The sequence below is a fragment of the Oryzias melastigma genome, linkage group LG9, assembly GCF_002922805.2.
Source record: "Oryzias melastigma strain HK-1 linkage group LG9, ASM292280v2, whole genome shotgun sequence".
NCBI classification, from domain to species: Eukaryota; Metazoa; Chordata; class Actinopteri; order Beloniformes; family Adrianichthyidae; genus Oryzias; species Oryzias melastigma.
The window spans coordinates 32889114-32912255 of NC_050520.1; the positions used below are offsets into that span (position 1 = coordinate 32889114).

Consider the following 23142-nt stretch of genomic DNA (forward strand, 5'->3'; position numbering starts at 1 on the left):
GGGTCAGAGAGAAATCTGATAATTGATAATCTAGAATCTCTTCGGATTATCGAGAGAAACAAGTTCTGGTTCACTTTAAGCAAACCCAATGTGTCCAGTCTGAATGTACCTATGTAGCCTAGTTTTCTCTGTATGTGTTCTCCATCACCAGAAAAATGCCACAAGAACATGTTTAAACACAAAAAACAATTTTCATCAAAGTGGGTCTTTGAAGAGTCCAGAGTATTTGGACAAATGAAAGTCCCTTCGGGCAGCACAGCTGCAGGCTTGTTGAAGGTTGAGGGAAGCTGTGTTGGAGGTAATGTTGGTAGGGGTTCATTAGTAAAGGAATGTGGGACAAGTGATGAGGAGAGCATGGAGGGCCGGGGATGTCTGCTTCCCCTCCACACTGCAACAGAATGGGAAGAGGTCCAGGAAGGGGCTGGACTCCTGTGAGCAAATCCTGTGCCAAGCCAAGAGTTTGACAAATGATATGGTCACATGAAAACTCTCTGGATTAGCAGATTAATCTTTGTTATGTGTGGCTGTAGCTGCAGCCTTTTTGGACATGGACACCTGTTCAGCATTGGCTTGGGTTGCTTTTAGGTGGGGCAGTGAAACGGCTTACACCGTGAATTACTGTCCAATCCATTTCTTGGCAACAAAGACTCATTTTGCCAGGCAAAGCAGCTGCTTTCACCTCTTGTCGTCTTTTGTGTGCTGGCATGCAAAAAAACATTGTCCAGCAACTTATCCCAAGCTGACCTAGCAGCATGAGAACAGGCAACACAATTAACAATACTAATAGGTTTTGGCACACAGCATTTAAGGTGTGCCTCAAGCTTTGACCTGTCAAGTGCAGTCAAGTTTCAGGTCAAAAAGAAAATGCTTCAAACAAGATTTCATGTCTGCACGATAGGAGGAAAAGATCCTGCATGCTGTGTAGCACTCCATTAGATAATTAGTGGCAGCCTTTACCAGCTAACTTGCCCTGACAGTAATGAAGCCGAACCTGAACTGTGTTCACAGTTGTAATGCTACGTTCACACCAGGCTCGGAAATGTCTGTTCAAGCAACCATTTCCAATGAAAAGTATATGTAAACATGTATATATGCACATTTCGAGCTTCCACGTTCAAAACTCTCGTGCTTATGAGTAGCTACGGAAGTTTTAAAGTCCGTTCTTGGGATTTACATGAAAAGTGGGCGCCCACTGATGGTGTGTTGAAGGTTAAACCAGTTGAACTTTGACCAATCAGGTACTTGGGTTTGGCAGCAATGTATGGACGATGTCCTTCTTAATTCACGAAAGTGCCAACCGTTTGAAAGTTGCTCACAGAGGAACCAGTAATACTTGCGGTTTGGGCTTGACCGGAATTCTTTGACAGCAAATATTTAATTTATACGAATAGAGCTGTGAAAGAAAAACCCTGGAAGAAGATTCACGAGATTCACACTGCTCAGACATTTCACACCGAGCCTTTCCAACTGTAGGTAATGGACCTGCGTTAGTAGTATCGTGTAGCGACTAGGGTTGGGTATTGCCAACAATTTCCAGGATCGATTTGATTTGATTCACCAGAGCCTGGATCGATTCAATTCTGATTTTTTTTTCCCAATTCTTTTGATCCACTCAATTCAATTTGATTCAGTTCCATTTTCACTTTACACAGTTTACACATTTAGACACATTTGTTTAGAAATACATTAATAATCCATATATATGTTTTGAAGATATTCATATTAGTCTGATACAGTTCACATACTGTAAAATGTATTAGTGAAATTATAATGAGATTGTTAATACCATTCAGTGTTACATGGATTCTCAAACAGAAGATCCAACAATTGTTCTGCCTCCTCTGGAGGGGGTTTCGGTTTGACCACTAGGTGGCGATCATGCTATAGCATTACCCCTTATTACAGAAGAAGAAGAACGTATGAGCAAAAAACTGTTTTCAACCACAAATTGTTACTTTAAAAGAATATTTCCTTAAAAGAGTTTGGAAAATTCATGCCTGTAAGAATATAAAGATGTTCCTTTAGTCAGTAATGTATGTTTAGGTCGACCAAGCTTTAGCATTAGATGTCCTATGGGAAATCCCATTACATGTTAGCATCAAGCTAGTGCACTTTGGCATTATATGTTAAATCAATCTCTACTTTTATGGATCGATTATTGATCTATGAAGCTTGAATCAATTCTGACCGATAAATCGATTTTATCAACCGAGTCCTTGTAGCGATACACTAGGCATGTGTCCTGAGATTTTGAACATGCTTTGAGCACATGCATGTTCAAAATCTCAGGACACATGCCTAGTGTGAGCGTAGCTTTACACAATATGTTGTTCAAAGGCAGCATTCATCATCCAGAGAAAAGATCTGCTAAAAACAGGAATGATCATCTTGACTTTTTTTTTAATGCCATTCAGTTTTCTCTTTGTGACATCAAAAATCTTCACACAAAGATGCAGAAAAGAGACACCAAAACACCAAAGGAGTCTAATTCTTATGAGGGACAGAAAGTTTCTTAAAATCCATTCAAATTCCTATCAGATTTTTCCAAGTATAAAATTGGCCCAAATTCCATGGAAAAAGGCTACCAGATTTCTAATCCACTAAAAATGTATCAAACATCCTTCATCTATAAAACATCTAGTAAAAATGTGAAAAAAAAATTAAAAATGATTTAAAATGAGCCAACTGTAAAGCATGTGCAGAGAACTTTCAATTGGCCCCTGAGAAATACATTGGAGTTGGCACAGCGATGTTAATTAGCAGAACACAAAGCATATCACGCACTCGCTGATTTTGCGGACACACATCAACATTCCTGCTGAGACTGCTGGACTGTCCAGATGCTCCCTGTAGTTCTCAGTCTGCAGCACAACATGGTGCTGAAACCACAAGTGTATTTGCACAAAAAAAAAAGACAATTTCAGTATAATATTCCAAAATCTTTACTTTTTATTTTAATTTTTCAGTTTAAATCAATGAAAAAATATTTTAAAAAAATACCTTAAAAAGGTATTTTAAACCATTATTACGCTTGTAAAACATCTTAATAGTGTGTTTATATGCACAAAGTAACTCTTTGTCTCCTTTCAAACCCTTTTCTAATTATAGGAGTGCAGTTTAAAACATGACTGGAATGACTGACGCTGCCAGTGCATTTCCCCAAGATGATTTCTTACAAACAGATGTTTACAAGATGAAAAGGTCTAGTTTTCCAGTCATGCAAATATCAACTTTGAAATTTGCTTTGAAGATAAATTAATAATTTATAAATGCATTATCTAAAAAAAACAAAAACAAAAAACAATTGCTAAAAAAAATAGATTTGGTGATTCATTCTGCTCCATAACAACCAAACATGTCAGCAGAGCTGCTTTGCCAGGCGGGCAAATCCTGGGTTGTGGTCGGGGGTCAGTAGGCATTTATACAGCAAAATACATACATTTCTTGGCCTCTGCCACACATGATTAAATCTGCAGATCTGAAGTCTGCGACCAGTTTTAGCCTTTTTGAAAAACAAACCACGTCCTGGTTGTACCAGCAGCAGCACTGCACACATCTGACCAGGTTAAACTGATGCGTTTTTTATTCCCTCTAATGTTTCTACATGTTTTAAACTCTTTAATGTCATTTTCTTTTCTTAAACTACCGTAACTGTTTATTATGGTTAAATTAGCTTCTGGTATAAGTATTATGGTATGCGCGTTGGGACTACTGCTTTGCTGTATGTCAATGTTTTTATATCTGTCTCTATTCAAATAAATTCATTCATTTATTCAATCATTAAATGTATGTCTGCGGTAAGAAAGAAGATGGAGAGGAGCCTGCACCAAGTGGTATAAATAGCTGTAACTGGTTTAAAAATTTGATAGGGATTTGGCGGCAGCAACACTGGACATCACCAACCAGAAGCTGAAATTATACAATTTACCCTAATTTTAACCTAAAAGTGTTCCAAATTGTAAAAAATAAATAAATATTGAAGCTTAAATGAGAAAAAATGTAACTGTGAAGGTGTTCAGTTAATTTTCTTGACCGATATGTGATGGCCATTGATGTCTGCAGGAAGGCTCTCTTCAAAAAATGTTGCTGGACTTGGATTGATATGTAAGTGGACCAAATCAGAAGCCTATATTTTTGTTCACTAAAAACATCAAGTTTATAAACAATTATAATATTTGGTGAAAATGCAGCTCAGACTGACAAAGAAAAGGAAAAACAAATAATCTCAGGCTGACAGAGAAATTAGGAGCCAGCGACGGCAGCAGGAGCTGAAGCTCAGCGTGTCTGCAGGGAAGCTCTCAGCAGCAGGAACAGAACTGAGCCCAAAACTCCTCATGTTGGCAAACAGCTCAGTCATTTCTGTCTAAACGAGTGACTTTAGAGAAGAACATCATTAGGCTGCTTAGACTTACAGTTTTTCAGGAGAAAATCAATGTATGAACTTTGAGAAAAACATCGTGGTGAAAAATGTTCTGTTTAGAACTGCAGCTGGTTCATAATATTACACTATATAATGACATTATAAGAGATGTAAACAAAGAAGAAATAAAAACAGGGTCTATCATCAAGTCACTGAATTATTTTTTTGCGATCCCGCAACTCTGATTTTACTTACTGTATATATGTATTATTGTGTACTTTAAGGCAACTCAGATTGTTTTATAGATGTTAAAATTTTATTTTAAAAATGTTCTGAGTGGGATTATCAGGTGGTACACTGTAATTAAATTAGAGGATATCTTAATTATTAAAATAAATCGGTTAAACCATCATAACACAATGAAAGTTCAGATTTCTCTTAAAATCCCCTTATGGCATTTTTTAATATAAAAAATGTTCCCAGTAATGTTTAAATTATGATTCTGAAGTTTTTAACCAAAATCCCAAAACCTAAATGTCTTAAAAAGCCATTTTTCATGTTGATCTGAAGCCTCTGTTTCCAAAATCTTCTCTGAGGGGGCGTGGCTTTTGGAGCTGTGCTGAGTAGCCCCGCCCCTGAATCCCCTGTCTGATTATGATAGTTCTGTGTCTCGCTAACGTAAATCTTCACCTCTGCTACATAAAAATGTCAATCAATATCTGTAATGTCCATCCGTATGGTTCTGATCCGGATGTCAGCTGGACGAGGAAGTGAAGATCTTCATGGACAGAACTTCCTCCAAAATCCTGATTCTTTCTCCTTCCAGTTCACCAAAGACTCTTTTAGCTAATTCTCCAATGTTTATTGACTGTGATCAATACATTCAATCATTGGTTTCTCAGAGTTCTTGATAAAATAATCAAAGCTAACATCAAAATGCTCTTTCATTGATTTACAATCCTTTCCAACTGCGGTCAAATGAGCCGCCGTTCACATTTCCGTGGTCACATCAAGAAGCTCCGTGGAGTCTGGTGGAGATTTTCCAGCGTTCTCAGTCCTGCTACCGTAAGTATTGGATGAAACTCACACAAAAAATCCAGTGATGCTGATTTAACCACAGAAATGTCAACGGCGGCTCATTTGACTGCAGTCAATGTGAAGATACCATCTTCTCTTCTCCAGAACCTGAACTAGACACTAGGAACAGATGAGGGTTTAGTGCATGTGCAGCAGAGCTGTTGATGGAAAGAAGATCATTCATTCAAACACAGTCTGTCTGTGATAGCTTGATTGACAGAGATTTAAAAGGAGAAATATTTGGAAATGCAGAAATGAAATGATTTCGTATTACATTTGTTCTCTTTCATTAGAAAAATGCCACACATACAAGTTAAAAGCTCAAAAAACTGGAAAGAGGGTCGCTTTAATTATGAAAATATTACCCAATTATTAGTTTTGGCTTCAAATTTTTTATTGTTTATCTTTGAACTCTCTTTTATAAACCTGAACTGCATTGTGAAAGTGGTGAGTTAAAACTCTGACTCAGCAGGAAATACATGGTGACGTGTGAAGGCCAAACCAGTTCAAGTGTAGTAGTGTTCTGGATGATCTCCTGGAATGGTGCAAATGACTGAAAAAAATAAATGACGAAGTAGAGTCCATATTTGCACAGCTGTGAATGCATAAACATTTAAATGTAAACTACTGACGTTTATTTACAGTGTGGCAAAGAAGAAATTGGCAGTGAATGATTCTGTTTGCTGTACTTAAAAAGATGAAAGAAATTTGTAACGTTCATCACAAAAACACTTCAACTGTGTGAGAAAGAATGTAAGAAAAAACTTTAAAAAATAGAGCAGAAAACGGGTATTTGGTCAATAACTTCAGCTGACTTCAATTCTTTGTAGTATAACCCTGGTTGTGAATGACAGACGCCCAAATGTTTCCTGTGTGTCTTCACCAGGTTTACACTGTAGTTGATATTTTGGTCCATTCTCCCATGTAGATCTTCTCAGGAGCTGTGATGTTTTGGGGCTGTTGCTGGGTAACAGACTTTCACTTCACTCCAAATATTCTCTATAGAAATAGGGTCCAGAGACTAACTAGGACACTCCGGAATCTTGAAATACTGTTTATGTAGACACTCATTGGCTTTGTCCGAGTCCCCCCCCCCCAACCCCTAACTACTAAAAAACTATATAGTGCGCGACTATATAGTGCCCTGGATTTTAAAGGTAATTCGGACACGATGCTCACTACTTTTCTTTCGTTTTTCTAAACACCGGATATGACGTCATCAATTTCACGAAGATAAAAACCGAATAAAAACAAACATTTCACGACCTTTCTTTATGACTCCACTGTGTTCTGATGGTGAAAATGTTCAAATTTTAAACACATTTATTTGTTCGAAATTGTTCAACCACAATGCATTGTGGTATATATCCGCTAATCTAGTGACCATCGATGTAAGCTAGTTTTTCGCAAAGACTTCTGGGAAATTTCCAGTGCACTCGATTTTGGAATTAGTAGATTTGGACATCACTAAAAATGGCGAATCCACTATATAGGGATTGGTGGGGGGGATTCGGACACAACCATTGTCATTGTCCTGCTAGAAAATCCAGACATGTTTCTTCCTCAATGCTCTCATTGCAGGAGTTGAATCCATGATGGTAAACAGATATAGTGTTACTGTGATTGATCAGTCGCTCCATGTAGTTCTGGGCGGTTTCCTCACTGTTCTGAAAGATCACTTGTTCCCATCAGGTAAGATCTTGGATGAAGATTGTTTCAGATCTTGTGTTTCTTTCACTTTCTAATTCGTTTCCTCCTACAGTCAATTTCTTCTCATCAAGCTGCTTCGTCATTGTAGATTGGTTCATCCTAGTCTACAACCTTGTCCCTGGTGTAATTTGACAGCTCTTTGGTCATGGTGTAGAGGTTGCAGTCTGACTGTTAAAGGGTGAAGACAGGTGTGTGTATACAGATAATCAGTTCAAACAGGTGACATTAATACAGGTTGGAGCATAGAAGAACGTCTTAAAGACGTAACAGGTCTGTGAGGAAGAAGAACTATTGCTTATTTGTAGGAACTAACTACCTTTCTTCTACACCATTATACCAATACATTATTTCAAAATCAAACAGTATTTTATTTTATATATATATATATATATATATATATATATATATATATATATTACACTGTGTCTGTCACAATTGAGATGAATATATGATGACGATAACAAACCAAAATAATCTTTTTTGAGAGGGACAACCTGCAGAATTGTTGACTGACAAACACTTTTTGACCCATTGTGTGATGAAAAACTCAAAATTTTAGATAGGAAAGTGATACATCATTATTGTTATATGTAAAGATTGTGCTAAAAGGTAAAAAGAATTTTATCTAAAACCTGCTTTGTTCTCCTTTTGAGGCTCTAAACTGTTGAATATACTTATATGCTCTACCTGTTTACTACATCCATGAACCTCCTTTTTGGCCTTCCTTTAAACATATTTCGTAGCTCTAACCTTCGCCTCCTTTTACGTCGTCACTGGCCCTCCTCTAGATATGTCCAATCTCAGTCTGCTTATTTATCTCCAAACATCTACTATGATCTGTTCCTTTGATGGATTCAGTCCTGATCTTATCCATATTGGTCACTCCCAAAGAAAACCTCAACATATTTATTTATGTCTCCTCCACCTCTGCTATCTGTCTCTACACCAGAGCCATAACCTCTAAAATGTGTTAATTTCATGATTTATTTGGCTTTGGTTTTGTATTGGATGCCACAACCTTCTGCATTAACCCAAACTTGGGACTGGCAAACTAAAAAGCACCGAATCATGCCCTCTTGTGGTTGCAATTTTTATATATGTGTTTATTTTTATTTACAGTAAATCATTGGTTTATTTTGGTTTTATAACACAGCTATTTGTTAATGTGGCCCTGCATTAAAAGTCACTTCCACCCCAGCACGAACCTCAGTTCATCTGCACGCCGTCTGATCTCCATCTGCCAGTTTAAGAATGTGTGACCCCACATTGCATGTTTCACAGATTCACATCTGGAAATGAGGCCAAGCTCCTTTTTACATGATCAGCCTTGGATTTCATAATCTGCTCACTCAGGAAAAGATTGTTTAACACTTTTCCAAGATATAGAAATCTTCTCTGAAATCTGATTTGCTTTTTTTTTGGTGTAACATCTGCTACAAATTGAGCCTTTAGTCATGTGACAAACAGCAACAAGGGAACAAAAGTGAATTGTTGGGAAGAATAATTACAAACATATATGGTCATTATTATCATTTTAGCTTGAATTCCATACTGTTTTTATTAAACATAACAATATAGACTCCAGATGTATTTATGACTAAGATGTGGGTTTGATTAAATAACATGTTGACAGTGTATAAAAATATTTTTAAAGTTTTTAGATGCTTTTAGACTCAAATTATTTTACTAATATTCAATTGTCTTTTTGTTTCCTTGTTAAACATACAATAATATTATTTTACTTTGCATATATAGAGATTTATAACTTTGTTTGTGGGACAAATTAAATTATTAGAGACAATTACCACATAATCATTCTTTATTTGGGATGAATATGATTGTTTTTGCTCTATACAACTTCAATAAATAAGCAGTAAACATCGACTGAAACATTAGAAATGTTGATATTTTCATCTCATCTGAGAATTTTATGAAAGGTTTTGTGTTTTGATCTTCACAGAGTGAGTCCTTTACTTTTGCTTCTGTTATAATAAAACACAAGCAGGCCTGAAAACTTGATTTTCACATACTAATAATAGCTGTTCCTGTTTCTCGTGGAGTTTGGGTTTATGACTCTTGTTCTCTTTCATCAGAGCCTTGTGACTCACATTGCACTAATGTCTACTTCTTTTTATTGCTTCAATTTGCTCTGATTTCTGCATCATGTGATCAAGGCAGACAGAGGTGATTCTGTTTTAGATTGCTATGACAACAAAAAAAAGTAGGAAAAAAATATATTTTGGAATAATGTTCCCACCAGCAGGTCAAGTTGAACATGTAGAGTGGTGAGGCCAAACAGGTACCCTTCCACAACTTTTACTTTTAAAATAAAAAGAACATTCCTTGCTCAAAGTGGTTTAAATAAACATGATTGACATAAGCAGACTTCCTGGAAGAACAAGCCCCATGAATAAACCATGTTTGTTTTGAGGCAGCACGGAGGAGCAGCAGTTAGTGCTCTTGTCTCACAGGGAGAAGACCCTGGCTCAAAGCAGTTCTAACAATGGATGGAAGCTCGATGACAAGACGGCGCCCCACATTTCCTCATCCTCTAAGAGAGCAGTGGCTGCATCCCTCCCTCAATCTGGACCTTTTGGTGGCTTTACCTCCAAACCACGGATCCAAGGACTACATGGGGAGTTCCATTTTTATTGTATGACCTTGTCAAGAACACATATTTATACTTTTTGTGTTAATTATTGGGCATTTAAGTTTAAGAAAGTGGGAAAATGTCAAGTTTTCACATGATAATATTCTCCATTGAAAGGGGCTGATAAGAAAACTCTGATGACCCAGCATTCTAGCAGAATTTAAACGCATCATAAACACACCAATCTGAGACGTGAAAAGAGTCTCACCTCAGATTTGTGCGTAAATGCAGGTTTGTGTGCGCACAAGCGATTTGTGCGTAACTTTTAAAAATTTTGTGTGTAGTTAGTTTCAAGCTGTTGCAGTTTTAATTTGTGCATGTGTAAATTGTAGTTTTTTTATTTTGTCATTTTTGTACACGTAAATACACAATTGCTAGTACACAGTTACGCACAATATGTATTGTATAAGTTACAACTCAAGCATTACAAACACACAAATTTTAAGTTACGCACAATCCAAGAATTACACGCACACAAATCCAAAGTTATGCACAAATCAAGAATTACACACACAAATCCAAAGTTATGCACAAATCAAGAATTACACACACAAATCCAAAGTTATGCACAAACCAAGAATTACACACACAAATCCAAAGTTACGCACAAATCAAGAATTAGGAACACACAAACACAAAGTTACACGGAAATCAAGAATCACACACACACAAACACACCCCTACACACAAATAGAGAATTATACACACAAAAAACTAAGTTCTGCACAAATCGAGAATTACGAACGCACAAATCCATAGCTACACACAAATCAAGAATGATGAACATAAATCTAAAGTTACAAACAAATCCAAAGTTACACACAAATCAATAATTACAAACACATGAATTGGTTGAGTCTATTTTCTCTCTATACACAATCTCCCAGAGGACTCAAAAAAGGTTATTAAAAACAACAAAACCAAAAATGGAATAAAGTTGACTGATTTTCCAGTTTTGTCCTAAGTTTACCAGGAGACAATGTTGTTCAGAATGTTCTGTTTTTGGTTTACATGTAGCAATTCTATCAAAGGACAAACAGTCAATGAACTACACTAGAACATAAATTAACGGCCCAATCCCAAAGACTGCTTTCATCATTCTGAAGTTCCTGAGGTTCTTGAGTCAATGCTGGAGGTGCTCCACCACCACAAACAAGGAAAATCATTTCCATGGATCTGCTCTGTGTAGCGTTCCAGTGGGATGGAAAAGGAGCAAACACAACCTGTTGACATGAAAGTCAAAGGCTCCGACCACCACAACAAACTTTCCCACCAAACTGAAACTTTAAACATCACCACTAATGGTGCAGTCTGAACCGCTGCTGTGAGGACAAGTTCAACCACTGCTGTGGGGCTTTTACTGACCAACACTCAGGCTCGGCCTCCCTGATCTGGACCCAGAACACACAGCTGACAGACACACACCACTAAGCCACAGACAATGGTGCATGTCACACGCTGTGCACAGGTTTAATCCTCAGCCTGTTTATGTGTGATCCTGAAGCTCCAGGAGGCTGAGGGAGAGTGAGGCGCTGCAGGCCAGCAGCTGTGCAAACAGGAGCAGGTCTGTAGACCCTGAAGGGTAGCATCTCCTCTGCGCTCTGCTGGCGCGCACACTGGAGGTGTAATTACGCGCACCCCCTGTCCTGCAGAAGCCCTCATTAGGAGGATTACCACCAATAGCAATAAATGACACATAACCCAAAGCATCTGCCGACCTTTAGACAGAACATTTAAACGTCTGGCTGTCAGGCCACCTAACAGTCTGAGGGCAGATGATGCCGGTGAGGCTGTTTTTAAACAGCGCGCTGGGATTTAGTTTGCAAACGAGTCCCAAATGCATCAGGATGCGCCTTACCTTGCTCTGCGAGGACGCATGCTTACACAAAACCAGCAAACAGGCCAACAAGTTTGTGTATGTCCACATTTTATGATGGGTTCCGAGCAGAAATCCAAACACAACAGCTTGTGTGGTCAGTCAAAAATGAACCTATTTCAGCTGCATCTCCTCTTTTACGCACGTGCGATACGTTTGGGGGGTGAAAGGCGCGCAGCTACCCGTGCGCTGTCAGGGTGTCCTCTGGCGCGCGTCTTCTCTGCGCTCTGATCTTTATCCTGCGCGCTCCGTGTTCATCATTCATCACCCACTGTCTTCTGCACATGGGAGGGGTTAGCACGCGCGCATGTGCACGCGCGCACACACAACAGGACGAGTATTTTGACTAAATGAATGAAAGAAAAAGCTGTTCCTTAAAGGCAACTGCAGCTGATTAATTGAACAAATATGTGTTTTTAAAATACAAACAGAGAGACTTGCACGCGTTTTTTCTAAACGTATGGAGATTGTAATGAGTATCAAACACTGTCTAACCAGTATATCATGTGTTTGTAACGCCCCCACCTGGTAAAACCATGAACTCAGCTCCTGTCAGCTGCTGGACTGAGTTCTCCAAAAGTGCATTGTTTTCAGACTGGGAGGCGTAGAGTAGAGCTCTCAGGGGGATTGAGGGGCTCGCTCTTTCTTTGTGATAGGAAGAACTGAAACTGCACTTTGAAGCCCCTCATCCTCTCTTTTTGGGCGCGCCCACGCTTGCATGTGAATGGTTAACGTTCAGGGATGAAGTTGGCAAAATGGATCCGAACTAAAGAAAAAAAAACAATATTTAAATTATTCATTCAATATTTTATTCATCAATAATTAGAGAGTTTTGTAACTATTTCATTTTTTTTGTATCCTTGATGAACAGAATGGGACAGCCTCATAAAGGATGTGCAAAATGTGAAGTGTTTCTATTGTTTACTGCTAAATGTTTGTTCGGGGGATCAAATCCTCTTCAAACAGTTGTGTCATTTTTAACGAATAGTACCAATAGTTGTTTAAAAAAAATGTCAAATTTTATGCTTATTCTTGTTTGTAAGGACCTGCAAAGTTCACACCAAACAGGTTGCAAATTTAAAACGACAATTATTCTAAATACACTGAAAAAAGCGAAACATGGCATCAATTAAGTTAAATAAATTATTACATTTAAAATACTTACTTTTTTATCAGATAAAATTTTTGAGTTGAGTAAACCATCAACTCAATATTTAAACTTGATTACAACTATTAGTTGTAAATAGGGCAGCCACGATTAGTCGACTAATTGACAACTATTAAAATAGTCGACAAGTATTCTAATAGTCTATTAATCGTTATGTTATATTTTATGGATTCATAGTGTATTAAAGTTTAATGTCATCATGGCATTCTGTTAACTTTTTGGACTATTTTGGCATTCATTGCGTTTTTTCAGGCTAATTTGGAGTTTAGCTAATGTTTCAGCTACATGCCAGCTGTTTTGGTTAACTTGGACTTTTTTCAGTTTTTCAGGCTAATTTCGCATTTAACTGAAACTTTAGCTGGGTATCAGCTTCAGCATTTACAGCCATTAGCTTCAGTGATTTCAGCTATCAATGTCAGCATCTTCATCTATCAGCACTACCAGATTCAAATTCAGATACAAATTCAGCTTACAGCATTCACAGTAGCATTATTGCAGGTAATGTTTCATTTTTTGTTAGTTTAAAGCTAATAATGGTTAAAATGTGTACTTTACATCCAGTTTGTGCATGACCCGATTAGTCGACTAATCAGAAAAAAATAATTGGTGATTAGTCGACTATTAAAATAATCGTTTGTGGCAACACTAATTGTAAATGTGATAAATTACATATTGTTAATTGATCCAATGTTTGGCTTTTTCCAGTCTATCATTAAACACATCACACACACTCTTTCAGATTCTCATGCTGTTAAGGTCAGGATTGCTCAAGGTGCCCATGCTCGACTCTCTTTTGGTTTAGTTTCAGCCTGCTTTTTGTCTTTGCTCCTCTACGGTGAGTCTCTTCCGTCAGTCTTTTGCTCTGCTGAACTAACAACACACAGCTTCAAGAGGATTCCAGTGTGCTTGATGCAGCTCTGTGCTGAGCTGTCAGATTCCTGCTGTCTTTGCCTCTTTGTTCTCTCACAGTCAGGATCAATCAGTGACCGAGCCTCACGCTAAACCTTATTGAATTCTCAGCATTCTCAATGAGAACGTCCAGCTGCTGGAGTCTCTCTGTCATATTTCAGATTGAGTGGTTTATGTATGCTAACACAAACCAGATTAACAAGCCGCCTTCCCTTCTCCTGCTGTCTGCTGTGCCACCTGCTGGCCTCAAGATTCAGTTGCAATTTCTGTTTGGAGAAAACATAAATCTGTTATCATTTTTGCTTTAAGTTCAAGAGTTCTAATTTCAGCTCACTGAGCAGTTTGTCTTTCACTATGAAACTATAAAAGAAAGTATATAAAATACAATTTCTAAAGAATAATAGGAGATAAAGATGTAAATATTATTTTCATGCAACAATTTATTGTGTGTTCACTTCAGATTACTTTCAAAATCAAAAACAGAATTTTGCTTTGCTGATATTTAACACTTTTTCCTCACAGTCTTCCCAAAGACTGTGAGGAAAAAGTGTTCCTGTTGTCTGCAGTTAAACAATAAGGAAACATGATTAGCAGCAGTCGCTCTGTGTCTTTAGTCATGTTTTGTTCAGATCATCAGATAACATCGTGATCTGCTGCTGACAGTTGTGGATTCTGTTTCTTTTATTATTATCCCTTTTGTTTACAATCAATTCAAATGGGGTTTTGATTTTTTTAAAAAGGCAGTGTTCTTCAACCTTTAACATGTAAAGAACCATTTCTTACCGCAGGAGCCACACAGAGTCTTATATTCCACCTGTTGGAAAAGTAAAACCCACATTTGTATTTTTGTTATTGCTACTTTTATGATAAGTATTAAATGTTTTTTTCTTTTTTTTATTTAAATAAAACATAATCGTAAAGGGAAAATATTCTTTTTCTAAACATGAAATCGTTTATTATTTTTGACAATGGTTCACATGACTTTCTTTCAAAATAAAAGACACCAGATTGCAAAAATTTTGCAAAACTGTAAAATGAAGTAACTCAGTAGGGTGGGAGAATATAAATTCACTTCTTCCCGCTCCTTTTCAAGCAACCAATCAAACTTTATTGACTTTAGCTAACAATGAATCAAATGTGATAAAGGTGTGTCTTTGTTTTTGATTGTTTGTTTTCTATTTTCAAATCAATCCATTTCATTATTTCTGTTATGAGTTTGAAAAATGTGTGTATTTTGTCTTATGTTGTCCACAATCTATGCTTGAAATAAATCAAATCAGTCAATTAATCAATCAAACCATGTGACACATAGGATAATTTCAATGCAGCAACTATAGTGGTCTGATGTCAGCAGTAAATAAAAAAAAAAACACTTAATATTTTATTATTTGTGGACCAACTCAGCAAGAAATTTGTCACCTTTGGAAAAGACCTCTTTATTTAACTTGGTTAATTAAAGATGAAATAAAATAAAACAAAACAAAACAAAACAAATTAAAATTAAAATTAAAATTAAATTAAATTAAATTAAATTAAATTAAATTAAATTAAATTAAATTAAATTAAATTAAATTAAATTAAATTAAATTAAATTAAATTCACTAACCCATTAATTGATTAAACAAACAAACAAACCCAAAATAAGTCAGTGCCCCTCCCCAAATTTTGACCCATGAGGTACACTTAAAAGCCTTGAATTTATTCAATAATAAATGAGGAGTTAGTTTATTTCACTCCTTTTCTTTTACTTTACTACTCACTTACTTTTTACTTTACAGTTAGGCTACTTTTTTAAAATAAAACCTTTTTATTTTTCTTCAACCAAACAGCCTCAAAACACGTCTTGATTATGGACTTAATCATCACTCGTCCCTCAGCTCCATCTGAATGAACTCTCTAGATACGTAGTTGTAGAAGCTAATCTTTCTTTGATAGTTCTGGTATCGCCTGTCCGTCCTGGGATAGGATCTCTCCTTCATGTGGGAATCCCTAAGGTTTCTTCTTTTTTCCTGACTCAGGTTTTTTAGGAGTTTTTCCTTACCGGGAGGGAGGGTCTAAGGGCAGGGATAACCAGTTTATTTAGTCTGTTTAGTTTTTAACAATTGTTTATATTTTGAAGCCCAATGAGGCAAATCTCTTTGTGATTTTGGGCTATATAAATAAAATTGAATTGAATTGACTAAAATAATTAAGCCCCCTATTTACTTCAGTAAATTGGTGCAACATTTTCTTACTCAAATACATTTGTTTGTTTTAAACTGAAATAAATATTTGAAAATAAGTCATTTGAGTCAAATAGAGTAAAAATCTTCAGTTAAGTGGTAAAAGAGCCGCACATGGATCTGGAGCATCAGGTTGCAGATTCCCGGTTTAAAGTTAAAAAACATTTTTAGAATGAGGATGTCAACTCCAGTCCTGGAGGTCTGGTGACCTGGTAGTTTTTCAGGTATTTTGGCCCAGCCCACGGATAATTACCTGGATCAAGTTGGGTTTGGAGAGCTGCAAGGGCGTGTAGGGTAAGAGGGACGCTGGCTCTCCAGCATATTAGATTTTTGACTCACTTGTTTCTTGTTTTATACATTAAAGTTAACAGACAAAAGTATTATTCCTGAGCCATTACACTTTGTTTTTTTGTTTTTATGAAGCTGCATAGTTAATACTAACGGTTAAAAGTCATTTTCCTTCCTGTGAAAATTTCTAAAAAATACTTGTGACTTGATGAATCACTACCTTGTGAAACCTGAAGTGACTTTTGGTTGATGAAATCTGGACAAGTCCCATGAAAAACTTGAGTTTTGGCTACTTCTGAGAGGTATGACCACTTTGAAACAATTAAGTGCAAATATCAGTGGAAGACGAAGTGAAATCAACCAGCAACTTTGGACTTTTATTGTTATTGCAAATGTTAAAATTGACTAGTTTGTCTGATATTCATTCTATAAAGAAAATACCTCAAATAGTTTAGTTCCCTTGTAGATCATCCAATCAGAATTTTGTAGAAAGCAAAACTTTGACAAATTAAAACTAAATTGGAAGTGTAACATATCAGTGAAAATGTATCCTCGTTAAGAACTCTAGGTGGATTTTTTTATAGTGCAGATAATACTCCAACTTGGAAAAAAATTAAGTTGAAGCAACTTTCTCTGTTTGTATGTTTGCAGCTAAACTAAAAGCAAAATGCCCTTATTTTGAAAGAACCAGTGTCAGGCAGGAGATACACAGGAGATGTATCCGCCTCTCTGGGCTCTGTCCCCTGCTGATTGGATGAAAAGGGGGCTGGGCCTGCTGGGCCAATCACAAGGCAGAGTTTAAACCATTGCTTTCCCTCCAACAACTAATCCATCACATGCCATTATTTGTGTGTCTTTGTCTAAATTATCATGTCAAAGAGAAAGCCATCTTTTCTTTTGGATCAGCACACCCAGCAGATCTTATTTAAAAGGCATTTCAACCATAGACTGTATATAAAATAACGGTAAACCTGAAAGTGACACTGCCTAGAAGTAAGAAATTAGAAGAAAGAATTAGACAAATGAGTGATAACTTTTTAAAATGTACTTTGGCTGCAAAGTAATGTTGACATCTTTCATTATTGTAGTTTCATAATGAACTGCACTTTTGTTCAATCCAATGGTGCAACTCATCTCAGACAAAAACTGTTCCAAAAGTGTCACAAATAGAAAAAAAGGATCAAATCCATAATGCTTTTTGATTGCATGCTCTCCATATTTTTTGGTGTGAAGTTGGAATTGACTCTCTTTTTATGGCTGGATGTCAGTGACCATTTAAAGAACTACAACAATAGGTGCTTGTGGGTTCAAATTTGGTAAGAGAATGTGGGGAATGTGGGGGTTGGAGCCTTCCTGTCACAGCCTGCAGCGTCTTTAAAAACTATTAGTTCCTCCTGTAAAACTGTTATCAGTATAATAAAGGTTTCTCTGAGCAATCCTGAAAGTTCAGCATTTTTGGGTCAAACTTTCATCACTTAATTTATCTAAACAAAGTAACATTTAAAAGCTTTTGCAAAATGAAAAATTCTGTAATGGAAAAAATTACAAAGCAGGACTAATTATCATTCACCAAGGAAACAAATGAAAGAGTATGATTTGAAAAAAATAAAATTAAAAAAGAAAATGTGCATTAACACTGATGGTACATCTTTAATACATTTTCTTATCTGCCTTTTTTGGACATTCTTTTTCATTATATGTAAATATAAATCAATAATAATGTATGCATCCCACTAGATTATCGAACAAAAATACTTGTAAGAAAAGATAAAGTAAAAATATGTATAATATATTTTTAAAATATATTTTTTAAGGAATTTTTTGAGGAACTTTTACTTTTTTTGTTCAAGAAACCACTGGAAAGTAAGGGTAAATACAATAAAATATAGTCAAAAAAATAATATAATATTATAAAAAAAAAATTATATTTTTGACGTTCAGTTGTTAAATGACTCTTAAACTGATACATTTTTAATTCAAATACCACCAAAACAGCCCCTGAAAAGGATTTCCACAAAGCTCTTTCTGTAGCAGCTGTGCCCTGTTTGGACTTCATTTCCCACAATCCCATTGATCCCTTAATGATGGTTTGTGCTGCATTTTGTGTTTGTAGGAGTAAACAAGTTTGAAAACATTTACTGCTTTTAAACAAATAAGCTAAAAAAATTTAAATAACAAAAAAATGGGGCAGATTTATATCAGCTTGTGATGATTTCAAGGACACAATTGGCTTCATATTTTATGTAAAAGTTGGGAAAATTAGTTTGAAACATCAGCTAAATGGGAGCTAATGCTAATAGAAAAGTCATTTTTTTGGGGAAAACCTTTATATTTATTTATTAAAGAATAAAAGCAGGTGATTTGCTTAAATTGAGTACAATGTTTTAGGATTAATTTGTTCCTAAAAATAAAATAATTAAAGAGAACAGTTTTAGTTGATGAAAACGAAGCTCCTCAGGCGGGCGAACTCCGCCCTCCTCTCGGACCCTGAACGTACCATCCTCTGGGGGTGTGAAACCAGTAAGTCACTGACTGCTCACTGTAACCAGTTTGGCGAAGCATGGGAGGAGGACGCTGAGGCGGACGAACGGCGGACAGCGGCAGAAGCAGCGGCGGCGGCTCCCCAAACTTCCGAGCGGCGCTGTCAGCTCGCTGTCAAGAGCCAGAGCGCGCGGGGCGACGCCGCGCGGACCTGGAGGAAGCCCACGCTCGAGGATGGAGATAGACAAGCGGACGAATGGGTTCGACTACCCCGAGAGGAACAACGCCAAGTCGGTGAACGGTGAGCAGCCGAACCGGGCTGAACGGGAGGGCACGCGCACTCCCGACCGCACGGTGCTTCGCGTGGGCCCCGCATCAGCACGCGCCCCCTCCCTTTTGAACTGTTTTTGAGGAATTTGACACAAACACGGTGAAATACAGTATTTCAGTTTTTGTTTGGATAGTTTAGTCCACCTAGGCGTGAAAAAATGGCCTCAGCTGAATGGTGGGACTGATGGAGTTGGTGAGTCCCAGGTGTAGAGGACGGGATTTATTGTCCCTCCGTCCGTGTGTGTTTGGGCTCTTGTTGGCTTGTGTGTGAATGCTTGAGCTGAGCTCGCTGGGAACAGAGGTCGGAATGTTTTTATTTGGAGGTGGTCACTCAGGCCCGGGGAGATCGTAAAAGGTGAACTTTTGAACTTGGAGAACGCCCTGAGGGCCACAGGCTTTTTGGATGCACGCGCGCGCTCATCAGCTTCAGCCGCGCGCGCTCCGTAGAGTTGCCCGCATGGGGCGCTGGGTTACTTCACCTGAGCGCTCCCAGCGCGAGCCCCCTCATTACTGCAGGCGCCAAGCCCACATGGAGCCCCCTCACTGGGGACAGAAGACACTTACAGGATTAAAATTCCTCCCAGCCTGCCCCCCCCACAACACCAAAAGCTACTTGAACAATTGTCACCTGCGTTCTTGTCAACTTTATTCAGTGAAACTAGTTAAACTCAACATTGTTTCCTTACAAATCAGCGTTAAAACTCATTAAAATTCAGAATAATAACTACTAAATACATAAAACTAAGTTTTTAAAGTTTTTTTTTTTTTTTACTAACAGACATCTGTTTTACTTTTTCTCTGATAAGAACTCATGGTAATGTCAAATCATGTTTAACTCTTTAACACTGGAGCTCCAGTGTTTATGTTCTCTGATTTACTGTAATTTTTATAATTAATACAATCAACGTAATTCCAGCAGATCATGTTAACGGTTGAAAAGTTACAGTATGGCAAGAATTTTGTGTTTAAGCGTCACCAACAATGCCTCGGTTGTTAAAGGGTTAAATATTTATGGGTTTTTGACTAAAACTATTAAAACACCCTTCGATATTGACTTTTTCTTTGGTGACATTTTGATATTTTTGTAACTATGCATGTTTTACTTTGAACAGTTTCATCCGTTGACTGTATAAGTGAACTGGACTGAGTTGGTGTGACATCACCCATAGAAAATGGCTTACTTCTGGCTCCAACAAAATGAAGTCAATTCAGTCGCCATTTATTTGCGATACTGACGACGTCACATTGGAGCCAGATGATGTCAGTTAGCAATGATTGGTCCAAGTTGGTTTGAGTCAATATTTCTATGACAACCACTCTGACCTATCAGGAGTGAGCTTGTTGGAAGGCCACACCCCTACTACTAGAAAGAAGGTGAGAACACATGTTTTATTTTGAGGAATTTGATTGGCCAGTTCATAACTTCAAAAAAATCTGAAAAAAATAGAATGACTAAGTAGCTGCTTATTCCTCAATAGAAGTCTGTGGGATTGTGGCTTCTTGGAGCTAGCGGGTACTTCCTGTTTGGAACGCTAAGTGGGAGGGTTCACTCAGTCCAGTTTTCTTATATCTGGCAAGTCTAGAGTCTGCCCTGTGAGCGAAATGCTGCTTGTTTGAAATAAAAAATATTCGACCCCTAGAACTTTCTAAAAACAGTTTTTATGATTTCATGACTGCTATTGGCTAAATTTTATTATAAGCCGTTGTAAATCTGTGGCAACGCTGTTGGATGTGACACTTTCTAGTTCAGTTCTAAAATGTCGACTGTAAATAATGTAAAAGGAAAGTTACCACCAGCACAAGTGGAAATTGTGGATTTTTTTTTTTTAGTGAAATACAAAACAAGTGTCTGTGGTTTGTACTTTTGGATAACATCAATCACTTTCTTTAAATAGCATAACATAAAAAAAAGTTTCTTTGTCACCTGATTTCAATTTGGATGTGAAGCGTTTAATAATCAAAAATAATATGTAGCATTTCATCTGAACTCAGGTTTAATTTTCAAAGTGTTTTTTACTTCCCAGACATCCTTTCCCTAATTTTAATTCTAGTTTTCAAATTCAGAATTCACATAAAATAGTTCATTTGCATTTAATGATTTAAGGGTTCAAATATTAGAACACTTTCACATTTTTATTTCACAAAATCTCTGCAAAAAGTTTGGACACCCCAGTCATAAACAGTCAAGTTGTTTTGCTAATTTAGGAAATCACCAGGTTTACAATTTTAATTAAGCTAAACTCTCTTGATTACTGTGGTTTAAGATCACAGTAGACTAAAAAACATGTCTTTTGTGTTGATAATATGTAAAGGTACATTTTTTTTGCCTCTGCTGAAGAGAAAAGGACACCGACATCCCTCTGAGAATCATTTTCTACTTCCCCTTTGACTGACAATGAGCAGAATGATGAGATGCCACTCTTGAAGACAGATGTTCAGCTGGACTTCCACATTAGAAAGTCCAGCTGGATAACCTGCTGCTGGCCGGTGAATGGTGAGATGTGGGCTGCTGAGGCCTCATCATCTGTGCTTTTGTTCTAGAGTAACAAAGCAGTTAAAGGCTTGCGGCGGCTCCGGCTCATAGCAGCATCTCCATCTTAGCACAGACTTAATTTTGATTGATCTTTCATTTGCACCCCCCCAACACTTTTTCTTCTGTGACCTTCTCTTTAAAGTGTTCTTATTTTAATGTATCTGAACATATAGGCTGAAGAAGAGAAGAAAGACTGGTTGGTTTGAGGGCTGTGTAATTGGTGTGGCCCCATCCTGGGGGTTTCTGCGGGCTGGCACGAGCAGGAAGAAAGCCCCTTTTCAGCCTGGCCCTGGCTCCGAACACTGCAGTGGTGGTGTGGGGGGGTCTGTCCTGTCCCGAGGGACAGGAACAGGATGCTCCTCCACCTCGGAGCCCACCCCCGTTCCCTCCTGCTGTGACACTTTGAATGATTACCCGTGACGAGTACAGTAGAAAAGGAAGGGCGCTGCTGGTGCTGACGGCAGCGGCGGTGGTGGTGGTGGGGGTATTGTGGGATGGGAGCGTGCCGTCGGATGTCATCCATCATGTTGGGTTTTCTTAATTTTCCTCTTGACTAGGCTCTTTCTACTCTAGAAACTTGCCAGCATTGCAGGGATGAGAGCAGCTCACACAAGATCCACTCTGATGTATTAGAGAGAATGTTTGCCTCAAGAAACCATAGAGGGAAAAATAAAGTACATTTTTAGAGCTCACAATGACTTTCATCATTTGACTTTTCTTGTTCAGGAATTTGTCACATATTTGGTTCTTTCAATGTAAAAAAAAAAAAAAGGGTAAATAATTGCTTACACTAGAGGTGGTTTTTAGAAAAATAGATGTATTTCCCCTTTAGAACAAGGCTGTCTATGCTTTTTCATGAAAGATTTGTACCAAAGCAAATAAATCCAGATATAACAAGCTGGAATACAAGTGGATTTCATGGGGCTTTATCTCGTTCGTATTGAACTTGACTTTTTAACAATCTGTGGAATGTGGCTTGAAAACAATTTGTCATGTGATCCATAGATAACATGACATTGATTTGGAAGGGAAATGTTAAAAAGACTTCTGCTGTTAGGCTTGTTTTTGTTTAACCTGCTGACATCTTCAAGTAGGGTAGAAGTCACATTTGAGTAAGAGACCCTGAATTTGTTTCTTACCAGACACCTTTTTTGATATGGGTTTCAAAAGACACTTTTTAACAAGATTGTTGCACTTTTTCCTGAGAAACTTTGGGTTTATTTTGCAAAGTTTCTGCTTTTTTCTTCAGACTCTTAAATCATATCACAAAGACAGAAACACCAAAGACACATACATGTTTGCAACACGGTAAGAGTTTATTCAGTAGGAATAACCTGGTGTATGTGAGGCTACCACTGCTGAATCTATCAGCCCATTGACATTAACTAGATGTCACCTTGGGTATCAACATTTAGTATCAGATCTAAATACTTATTTTATCTTTGAGTTCATACGGTACATATAGGAAATTAAAGAATAAAAAACGTCTAATTGTTGAGGATAATAAACATACTAAACTACTTTAACCAAAGCCAAAA

The 23142-nt window shown here is 37.4% G+C and overlaps 2 protein-coding genes across 2 annotated transcripts in view; one reads left to right on the forward strand and one right to left on the reverse strand.

The window, feature by feature from the left end:
- The window catches only part of LOC112148446 (olfactomedin-like protein 2A), a 38096-nt gene extending 26178 nt beyond the window's left edge, over nt 1-11918 (reverse strand). Inside the window, exon 1 of the mRNA XM_024275573.2 lies at nt 11656-11918. Coding sequence (XP_024131341.1) covers nt 11656-11724 — 69 coding nt within the window. The 5' untranslated portion in view covers nt 11725-11918. The remainder of the gene's footprint in view (nt 1-11655) is intronic.
- Nucleotides 11919-18436: 6518 nt separating this feature from the next.
- Nucleotides 18437-23142, forward strand: part of LOC112148447 (nuclear receptor subfamily 6 group A member 1-A) — a 131080-nt gene continuing 126374 nt past the window's right edge. Inside the window, exon 1 of the mRNA XM_024275574.2 lies at nt 18437-19042. Coding sequence (XP_024131342.1) covers nt 18976-19042 — 67 coding nt within the window. The 5' untranslated portion in view covers nt 18437-18975. The remainder of the gene's footprint in view (nt 19043-23142) is intronic.